General features: G+C 44.4%; 1 protein-coding gene across 1 annotated transcript in view; it reads left to right on the top strand.

The window, feature by feature from the left end:
- The first annotated feature begins 1,250 nt into the window (after nt 1-1,250).
- LOC138520423 (uncharacterized) overlaps nt 1,251-11,417 on the top strand; it is a 201,969-nt gene continuing 191,802 nt past the window's right edge. The window contains exons 1-2 of the mRNA XM_069632821.1: nt 1,251-1,386; nt 1,473-1,623. Of these exons, the coding sequence (XP_069488922.1) occupies nt 1,343-1,386; nt 1,473-1,623 (195 nt within the window). The 5' untranslated portion in view covers nt 1,251-1,342. The remainder of the gene's footprint in view (nt 1,387-1,472; nt 1,624-11,417) is intronic.

Here is an 11,417-nt window from a genome sequence, read left to right as displayed (position 1 = left end):
ATCTGTGAGTTGCAGTCTCGTTCCCTATGGCGCAGTGAGCTAGGGACCCCCATCTGGGTATACCCTCTCTCGCACAGGGAGACAAACTATAACAAAAAAACTAATGAGTGAAAGGTTTTGAATAAATCTTCACCATTGGCACTGCTCTGTGCAACCTTCCACACCACTGTTTTTTTTATCCTATCTGAGCCATTGCAAAAGGGGTCCAGCAATATGCAAATCAGTCAGGAACTTCCACCAATGGGAGCAGCCCAATCTGCTAGGCCAGGTCCCCTCTGCACTGAAACTCAAGCAACCCCAGACATGGTTTAGGCTTGATAGGCCTCATCAGTGACGCACAGCTTGGTTCCCTATGACGCAGCCAACAAGGCACCCGCGTCTGGTATTACCCTCACTCACACATGGAGACAAACCATAACCAAAAAAGTGTTACGGTACTGACAGATTAATCAGTTTGCTCCCAGACACATGAATTCACTGATTAGCTTTAGTATTAACTAGCTAACTGGCAAACTTCCAATGTAACACGCATTTTTCACCCCAATAATGTATACAGAACAACAGGTGATGCGGTAAGCAAAATGGCACTTTTCACGCAATCAGCATTAATTTAGACTGCTTCCTTCCATTCTCTATTCTGCCCATTGCAATATACGTAGAGCTGAGACATGCATTATTTAATCTGTTATTATTTAAGACTATCCCCCTCCTACAGCCAAATAGCACATTACACATTACATACGTTTCTACCACCTCCTAAGTGCTCTGAACAATATTAACATAACATATACCACATTGCTATTTAAAATGGTGTACGAAACTCAAGACAGTGAAAGGAAGTTTCTGGCAAAAGCTCCATTCACAAAGTTTTCTCGTTCTTTCCAGGAATCTGCAGACAATGCACAGCGCGCGGGCCTTTCTTCCCTTTAATGAATCATAAAACGTGTTTATGCACGTGCCGCGATGCAAATATTTTACTTTTCTTGGAACATGTGCCGTCAGGATTCGGAAAACAGGCCTGCCCTCTGGATGCGCCTGTGCCAAAGAGGGGGCCACGCGGGCAACCTGATTATTGCAAATTCCTCGAATTTCCAATTAATCACCAGGGCCTAAACTCAAAGACAACCAAATCACGGCTATCGTCATAAAGAAGGGAACGCCATATTGTGACTCAGGCCAGGTGACGTCACAGCGTCTCAGTTAAAATCGATTGATACAATCGCCCAGAGTTCTTTGCCCTGGTGGTCTGACCCGGGCAACCCGTCTACATTCTCATACCAGCCCTGCCCCGGACTGACACAGGTCAACGAGAAGATATGTGGAACGCGTTATAGCCACTTCAATGCACCCTGAAGATTTCGCAATCTCAGCAAATGTTCTGAGCAGGTGAGTGTATCCATCTCTTGATGTCCAGATCCCATGCATCTGTATTTTATCAATCGTGCTGAAGCTTTTTTCTGCTTTTGTTACAGTTGCTGTTCGCTAGTGGCCATGGCCCTGAGACTGTGGGGGGTATGTGTGGTGCTCTCCCTCTGCCCACCCAACTTTCACACGTATTGCAAATGGCTGCAGCCCCATCAAGAGCACCTGAGCAAAAGGATCCTCCTCCTTTTCAGAGAGATGGTAAATTCACAGATCTACTGTAATTTGTGGGGGTGTTTGCCAGGGCTGAGCCCTGGCACTTATTTTTGAGCCCGGGCACTTATTTTCTCAGAATAATGAAGTGGTGATTGTCAGTGCATCCATGAACCACAATGAGCAGGCGCGAGCTGTAGTGTAACTCCAAATATGTGGACACTGTGGGGAGCAGCTATGGGTGGTGGCAGCAGTGGTGCCCACCGCAGTGCCACACGAGTGCTAGAACATATTCGGCCCTGGCACTTTTTATTTTATTTCAAATTAAGCACTGTAGGAAAAAGGGAACAGATGTTCACTGCCACACCGTCACGGGTGATAATGGAATTTGCTTGAGGGACTGGTGCTGCAGAGGCACCTCAGCTAAGAAGAAGGATGCCTGCCCCATTCAGTCATTTAAACCCAAATGAAATGCATCCTTGCAGGCTCTCAGGCTTTCTGCTTCATAGTGGTTATTCTGACTTTCCTTTTGCTTGAGTTCTAGTTCCCAATCTCTCAAAACACACTGGGAATGAAGAATTTGTGTTCAAGAAGTAATGTATTTGTAATCAAATCTGCTGACACATGTTTCGTGCCACCGGGACCTTTCTCAGGGCTTTTGTTAAGCGTGGCCATGCATCTTATTCATGGTTGGCAATGCCTGAGATGGCAGGTGCCATTGGGTGTCCCTTAGGGTGTACTGCTCTGTTCCAGAAGCAGATTGTTTTTGGTACTTATTCATTTGCATTTCATTCACAAATAGCATTACCAAAAAACATTCAAGACAATCAACAAGAAAAAAATGAAACCAGTACGCAAACACCCAAAAAGTCATTGAAATTGAAATGAGATGTCAATTGATAATTCCAGTTCCTGTGTTTCCTCTTTCCCGCTCATTTGCCTGAAGTAGGTGAGAAGGCGAGTCACTCCAGGTGGTCCTAGTCTTCTCCCAGGGGTATCCCACGCAGTTTGTGTGCTGATCAAGTAAATTGTACTTGGTTATTTATAACACGCTTAATACCCAGAGGTTTCTAAGCACGGACCCGGGGATCGAACCTGTGTTGCTCCGCATCAATTGTCTTGTTTTTAAGGCGAGTGCGTTGCCTCTGAGCTATCCTCCCGAGACAAAGTGCACTTAGATGCATTCATTTGAAGATCTCCTTTCATTAACCACATGGCAACCCGGGAACAGAAGCTGATTTCAAATATATATATATATATATATATATATATATATATATATATATATAGTTTATAGTTTCTTCAGACCTCTTTTGGCCTTGATAAATGGACGTTCTACAGCTTGGACAGCAGGCACTGAGATGAGCTGGCAAGAGGTAATAGAAACTTTTTAAAAACCTTCCAAAAAGGAATAAGCTGCCCTATCATGCGCATTTGTGTGGGTACAGCATTTCTGAGTGACAGCTTAAAATCTCTGGTCCGCTCTAGCCTTAAATGTGGACTTGGCCACTTTTGATAACAACAGATTTTCTGATCTAAGAGAGCAAGAGGGTATGATTGCATCCATTAAAAAATAAATAAGATTTACTGGAAACCATGCCATGAATAAACTTGACAGCTAGGCAAAGGATCTTGAAGGAGACTGCTATGCACAGCGAGCCAATGAAGGGCGTGTCTTAGTGCTGAAAGACGCCCCTTTTTGCTGATCCTAAATTCTGGATGGACAGCAGCATTCTGTACCAGTTGCAGACGCTGAAGGTCGCAAATGTTAAGACCTGCATAAAGAGCTTTAACATAATCTAGATTAGAGCTTGGGGCGCGGGGGGGGGGGGGGGGGTGGCTTCCACGACCGCTGCATGATTGTCCTATCTCAATTGATGGAGCAGGAAGTCGGATCTTGAAACCATTGATCTTATTTGTGCCTTCATGCCCAAATCTGCCTACCAGAGGACCCATAAGTGTTTGACCTTGTTGACCAAGGAAGATTGACCCCAATAATCACTGGAGAGAAAGGGGTAACTCAAGGCGCCCCCTATAATTCTGCAAGGACGCAAGAACATCACCTCCTCCTTGTAGGCATTTCATCAGTGTATGAGTTAAATACTCATGCCGTGTTTTCTAAGTAGCTCCCTCAGGTAACCACACATGCAAGAGTGGTGAACCCTGAGCAACTCCATCACTAACACTCACCGGAGTGGAAATGCAAGTGCCCAGTCTGACTTTCTTGTAGTCTACCTTCTAAAAAGGAGTGCTGAGAAGGATACTCAACCTATTGAGACTAATAGGCAGCAAGTAGCTCATAGTCTACAGTATCGAAAGTGACAGAGAGATCCAGAGTCATCACCCACAAGGAGAGCGATTCGTCATCTGCGTTCTGAAAGATGTCATCCCAAACTGAGATCAGGATTGTCTCAGCCCTGTGTAGAGAGCAAAACCCTGACTGATATGTGTTAGGAATTCCTTGCTCGTCTACAAACTTCTGAAATCTCATGGTCACCGTTTTCTCTAAGATCTTTGATAACCAAGGTGGACCAGCATTGGGGTGATTATTTTGTAGGACAAGAGGCTCCTTTCCAAATAAAAGGCTGAGCACTGATTCCTCAAGGCCAAATGAAGTACACGTTCTTGTAATAAAGAAATAACGTTATTTACTTTGCCAACAATCTAATTTTTGGTTCCCGAAAACAAAAAAGATCGATTTAGAAAGACCGCTCTGTGACCACACAGGGTGGGATTTCTAAATGGAACTGTCATTTCCTGCCGCACACGAGAGCGCGCAGCGGCTGACAGGCTGACAAGCACGGCAAGACACAAAGGAGTCATTGCAGGCGTGTCAGGTGAGTGTCTGTGTGTGTGTGTGTCTGTGTGTGTGTTCTCATGTACGTATGTGTGTGGACTTGGTGTGTGTTGTGCAGGGAAGGTGGTGGTAAAGGGGAAGTTTGGGGGGGTGAAACCCCCGTTTTACATAACAACTGGCAGGAGAGGGTGGGGGTGGGTAAGGGATCACCTTGTGGGGCGGGGGTGTGGGATCATAACATATGCTCACATTTTAAAGCCGACACAAAAACGGCCAAAACAAATCAGTCTTTTTTGGGTTCAGTCTTTAAAATGCGGTAATGTCATATAGAACCGAATTTACGTGCTCCATGGCAGCTATTGCAGGTAGAGCATCCTCAGGTCTTGAAGTAGGGTATTCAGATCTCAGTGAGGATAAAGTGGCCAAGACAGTCATCAGACCAAATTCAAATAAACAGAAGGCAGTCTATAATATGATATGATAGGTTATTTATAACACACTTAATACCCAGAGGTATCTAAGCGCGGACCCAGGGATCGAACCTGTGGTGCTCCCTGTCGTCTTGCTTCCTAGGCGAGCACATAGCCTCTGAGCTATCCTCCCGAGACACTATCCAAAATCTTTGTTATACAAAATAATTTAAAGCTCACCAGTGAAGGGTAATCTGCATTTAATACTTTCTAGTTTAAAAAATACTGGATTATTTGTAGATGTTCTCTTGGATAGTTAGCTGTGAGATCGTGCTCTGTAAAAAAAAAGTCTGTTTGCATAAAACAGGAGTTTCCTACAAGTCTGCCTGAATTGATTTAAGGTGGTGCATGAACCATGGAGCGTTTGGTTTATGATGCTTCCATTTTGGGAAAGGGGCGATGTGATTACATGTTTTGTAGCCCACACAAGGTACACCTGATTGTGCGATATCAGATACTTCTTTGAGGAGTTTCCTAATTTGTCCAGTGACAAGGGTTTTTTACTCCTAAAAGGTAGAGTGGGTTGGAGGTCAATTTGCTTAATGGTAAAAAGCTTACTTTTCACAATTTGGGAAAGCCATATAAATCAGTCCAGGTGACTGGGATCTTTCAAATGAATCCCAAGTAAAGACTCCAAAGATCACCAAACCTAAAGAGTGTCATTTTCTATGGAATGGGGTTCTGGTTAACACCCACAAACCATGGGCTCGTGCTTTTCTTTCAGGAGCGAAACCAGGGTTGAAACAAGAGAGTCATCCCTGGTAAACAATACAATAAACTAACTTTATAGACCCTCTGATATTTGTGTACATGGCAAATGGAATCGAGTTATAATGTTATATAGCTAATTCTAAATCAGAGTTGCATTCTATTCTATAAATGTTATCAAAGGGTCTATGATATGATAGGTTATTTATAACACGCTTAATAATCAGAGGTTTCTAAGCACGGACCTGGGGATCGAACCTGTGCTTCTCCGCGTCACTTTGCTTCCAAGGCGAGCACGTTGCCCCTGAGCTATCCTCCCGAGATAGACACAAAGTTAGTTTACTGCACCTATTGGGTTCCTTCATTTCTGAGCATCCCCAGATGTTGATATCCTTCAATAATAGGCGACGTTTGGCATCCATAGCTTAGCCTCCTAAATTGTGATTGAAGCATTCCAGGAACACATTAGTCGTTTCTGGTGGGTCATGCCATGTTGGCATTATCACCACCGTCTGGTTATTTTGCACTCATATTCCAAGGAATCTTCCCAGGATCACACAGCTACCACAAAGTGAAAGCTGTTCCCCAAATCTAACAGGCACCCCACCACCCCGTCCTTGTCTTCTACTTGTCCTACAGAAGAATTTAATAGAATAATTATAAGGGACAAAATGCACAAATAATTGTCCACTGTCAGCTGTTACCACATCTCAGTAATCAATAAAACACCCAGATTAGTCTAACGAATGCAGTAAACAATAAAGGTTTTGTTTGCATCTGCCGGCTGAGCAGTGAGGCAAGTCGAGGCATTTAAATTAGACTAATAATTGATGGAGCTAGAGTCAATAGTTCTGGGTGTCTTGATGGGATGATATTTTGAATCAGATTTAAATTAATTGTATGCAAAGAATTCCTAGACACATTTCACTTCCCATTGTTCAAACGTAGCAATGTATGTGTGTCATATATATAATTCTGTAAGGATACCTGTACATTGAGGACTGGGCATGTGCACCGCCATCCTTGCCCTGAGACCTACTTTTCCCCTCAGCCCTTAATTTTAAAAAATGCTGGATTAATTAGGCCAGTGAAGCCCAACAAGTGACAGACGTCGCAAGCATGTTATCCTCACACCATAGTTCTCAGGTGGTCTGAGTGAGTATACATGGTTCATGGTTACAAGAACTTTAATATTAGTGTGAGTGCTGTGAAAAATTAAATGAGCACACCGCCCAGCATGACGTACGTAGGGGTTAAAACATACAAAATCACAAACATATTTGCCAAATACAAAGTGGCCATTCTTATGTTCAAAAGATGTTCTGAATGGAGTCACTGATGTCATTTTATCCTCACATAAAGTTCCTGAGGCTGTCCTACACAGTATATACGCTTTAATGCTACAAACATTTTAATGGTAGGGTGAGTGCTGTGAAAAATGGCATGAGTACCAAGCCCAGAGTGTAAAATGTATTTAGTGATTCAAGTATACAACCCTTTTATCACAGACATGTTTGTCAAATGTAAAGATCTGTGGTCATTCTTATGTTCCGGAAATGCTCTTCGGTTTTATGCAAAGAAGCCCGGAACCTTGGCTAGTGCTATTTGCCCCTTCCCCTTTCACATAGACATATTTCAAAAGAGTACAATACAGGTGTTGCAGACTGTCCATTTTGGAATGATAACCTTCAGTCACAAAATAATGTACGTGGTTATACTAGGTTTGATCAGTAAGATAATTGTAACATACTATTCTCAATTAGAGAACAATATGTTTTCAAAGTGATCATTAGAAATGAGTGCTGTAAAATGCTAAAAAGGCTCAGTTTACAATGTGAGTACAATTACATAATGTCCTTTCTTATAAAAGCTTCTTTTGCCGCCAAGAGTACACAGCATTTTGTCTCTTAAAATGTCATCTGTTCTTGGAAGGGACTGTACTTAGATTAAAAACAGTGGGCCTCATTCCAACCTTGCCGGTATCCTGGCGGTAAACGTATCAGGATACCGGCAAAGGATGTTACCGTTTCTGGCACTCGGTCCAGCTGCACTGCCGCTGGATTACGAGTGCCGGAGGGACAGAGTTAATCCCCATACATGGAGGCCCAGTACGACTTCATGAGGGTATTTGCTGTCATTATTGGCCCGGCCAATGCTGGTAATGAGGGCTTTTTTTGCCAGTAGGGCGCCCGCCTTACCTCCAGCTGGAGGTATCCCATGTGCCTACCGGCATACCCATAGTCGGCCAGTCTGGTAAAGTGCCAGTATCCATGAATACCAGCACATTTTACAGCAGCCTCCGACTTGGATTGAGGCCCAGTGATCTGTTTCTTCTATGAGCACCAAGACAATGCTTAATTTTGTGTGCTGCCCACTGACTGGTTGGTAATTACCCACCCATTTCTTGCACTGTGCACAAGCTATAATAGTGAAGAAGAAATTGAAAATAACAAATGTATCCTGATCCTCTGGTCCCTTACATAAGAGAGTGATATGGAGAAAGACAAATAAAGCAGTGAGAGCGAGAGAGAAAGAGAGAGAGAATGTCAAAAATTGCAATGTGGTACAGTAAAAGAGGGCAGGACTAGAGCAAAAGCAGAAAAATAACAAAAAAACGCCCCAAGTTAAAAGATACAATAAGAATAATCTATTTTCAGGCAGTACGACATACACAGGGATGTCATTTGGGGATAGGTAGAGGTCGCAGCTGTGACCCCTAGCATCTCCCCGTGACCCCTGGCATTGCCTCTGCGACCCCTGGTCAAGGATTGCAGAGCAGTAAGAAACCAAACGTAGAGAGGGCTCGCAGGAGAGCCCTCATTATGTGACGCTGCAGTCAGTGGAGTGACTTTGCTGAAAAAGTTGGGGGGGGACATGACATCTGAAGAAAAGGTGCCCCACCCAAATGAATGGGGACACAATGGTGTGCCATGAAAGTTGGGGGGGGCAAACACCCCTGTCCCCCCCTAAAATTACGCCCATGGCTGCACTTGCTGTAAAGTGACCTTTTTCAGGCAGTGGGAGAGCTGAGGAGGAAACCTGGGACTCCCAGCGTGCCCCCCTTTTCAGTGGCTGACAGGGACCTTGTGAGAAATGAGAGCTTATGTTGCTTGGCAACCGAGCGGGAATATATCCATGTGGCCAGCCCGCACATGTGCATTCAGTAGTCCCGGGCAGGTCTCTTCATTTCAGCCAATAGCACTCTGGATATAGTTGGAGCTTGGATAGCATCTTTATTTTCATTGGGGTGCCCAGAGTAAGCAACTTTTTTTGTTCTTTTAAAGACGTGTCAAATTGTAGCCCAGAATGATTAAATGTACCCTGCAACAATTATTTGTGCTCTGAAACCACAGTACTGTCAGACACAATAAAAACAAGTTTGTATCCTAGGTCCACTGAAGGGGGGGGGTGATACTTTATATTCCAGTAGTGCACTTTCTGTGTCCTCATCTTACTTCCTAGGCTCCATGTGTTCAAGCACTTTTCCCAATTTCGACACACTTCATGCTTGCCTGGGTGTTACGGTGCTTATGGTCGGTTTGGGTTGGCAGTTATGGGCCACATACATTACCTCATAGCTGCCAAGTGGCCAAGCGTCATGTGTGTCACCTTGAAGCATTCTGGGTTTTGTACATTGCAAGCTGGGTCTTTTACTCTTATACTTTTGAGGGAAATGGAACTACATATCCCAGCATACAACATGCAAAACCAGGACCAGCCAAAGGGCTCATGAATTGCAAGCGGCCAATTGGTAGAACCGTGTGCTGTGCACAAATGCCAGGACTGGGCAACACTGGGTCTTGCATCAGAGCTGCTGTACTTCCTCAGAGGATGGGAAATGTGGGGAGGGGGGTGGGAAAAGACAGAGAGGGACTGCTGCACCCTCTTCTGTGTTTTATATCAGCATCCTGCATCAGCAAGTGCCCATGTGTGAATGTGGGTGCAGGTGTGTGATTCCCCTATAGAAATAAAGCAGAATAACTGCATTTTTTGTAAAAGAGTTGCCAATGATGGATTGAAACATTCTCCATAAATTATCTCATTCATTTATGGACTAACAGTGGTGAGGGGTGGGGAGGTCAGGACATTTTAACTAAATAGAATGTCAAGGCCCTTGGCAGAGCCAAGACCTTTGCCATCATACTCATGGCTAAACCTCTGAGAAGGGGAAGCAGTGATCTACCTCTCCATTGTATATACAGAGCGCAAAAAATTAAATAAGGGGCTCTTTCCCTCCGCTTCAGGCTTCGCTTCTTCGTAGGCCTACTCAAGTGCTTAGTGGCAATCGGTCCAGTCTTACTGTTCCACTAATTGCTGGGCACTTAGCTGCTTGATTACTGACGATTCCATGCTAGGCGCTCCTGAAGTTTGTATTCAAAATAGGACATAGTACTAAACTGTGTAGTAGCTTTAATTAAATCAATTTACTGGACCCTTTCATGCTAGCACTCCTAGATAACGGAAAGGACTGTTCTCTTGAAATCCTTCGGACAGGTCAACATATCACCAAGCCCTATACTATCCAAAATGGCCTGCACATAACGGAGAGGATCTGCCAAGCTGTTTGAAGACCCAGGACGTCCACCAGTGGCTCCTTACACACTGTGGCGGTCGAATCGGTAGGCCTAATAGGAAGGGCATCTCTGAGATTCCTGCAAAGTAGTGTGGATCGCTTGACTGCTAGGGGTGTTGCCCAGGAAACCTCCATGAAGGCCTTTCTACCACCGTGGCAACTATTTTCCCGGGTTTTGGACCGATACGCAGTGGGTGCCACACCCATGTTCACATTTATATGCAGCAATTCCTGTGCTATGAGACACTTACATTTAGTCTGCAGTACCCTAATGCTGCATGCTTCAGGGACAATATTTCTGTGGACCATTGTTTCATCTAAGAGTTAAAATATATAAAAGCCAACCCTAGGTAGTTACATTTTATGACACCTTTCAGCGACTTCTTGCGAAGCTTGAAAACAACGCCCTTGCTGTGCACCGTGCTCAACACGCGCATAACTGTTCCAGCTGGTGGATCAACTAGCAAGTTACCTGGCCGAGGAATTTTGTATAACATCACTTGAACTTTGGTTCTTGTGAGGCTAGACATATGGTGCCTTATATAAGGCATAAAGGCAGTCACTGATCATTCATCGGACTACCTGACTACCTATCGCAAAGGATCCACCCCTCCACCTCCACAAGCGTGCCCATGGTAAAAAGAGCTAGAGCAGGGGGCTCAAGCTTCCCCTCCCTTGCGGCCTCACACTGGAATGCTCTACCTCCTACGCTCAGAGGCGAGCTATCTCTCATGGCGTTCTGCAAAGCTTTGAAAACTGCGCTTTTCGCCTGATGTCCGCCACTTCCACCGGCATCCCCTGATTAACTACAAAATGTGTTTACAAATCTATTCTGTACCTAATGTATTAATGTACAACATGGAAATGCACTTCCCACCTGTACCTCCCCTGTAACTAAGCTCCCCACAAGTAACAGCTCCTCGATGCCTAAGGGCTGTCTGTGCGCTGTACAAATATAATAAATAATAAATTAATTCATCAGCAGTACGGTGGGTGTTCTTGAAAGTGTACTGCACATGCGATGGCAGCAGTTAGACTTGTGATGGCTACCCATTACATATGTCAACCATACCTGGTATAGGACGCATCAACTAGACTTTTGGATGGCATTACTGGGCATAGGAGGCTGTGCCTACCATATGATCGAAGCAAGTGGACATGCAGAATTGTAACTGACATTCTATGTCTGGGTTGTAATGTGATATCAAGCATAAGGTGGCAATATCCGCATATAGAGGCTACATTTGGCATACTGTATCATCACAGCACCTGGAAATGCGGGGCTTTGCTTATC

The sequence above is a fragment of the Ambystoma mexicanum genome, chromosome 13 (assembly GCF_040938575.1).
Source record: "Ambystoma mexicanum isolate Mex_15411 chromosome 13, UKY_AmexF1_1, whole genome shotgun sequence".
Lineage (NCBI taxonomy): Eukaryota > Metazoa > Chordata > Amphibia > Caudata > Ambystomatidae > Ambystoma > Ambystoma mexicanum.
Note: the sequence above shows the minus strand (reverse complement) of the source record. Positions and strands in the feature narration are given on the sequence as shown.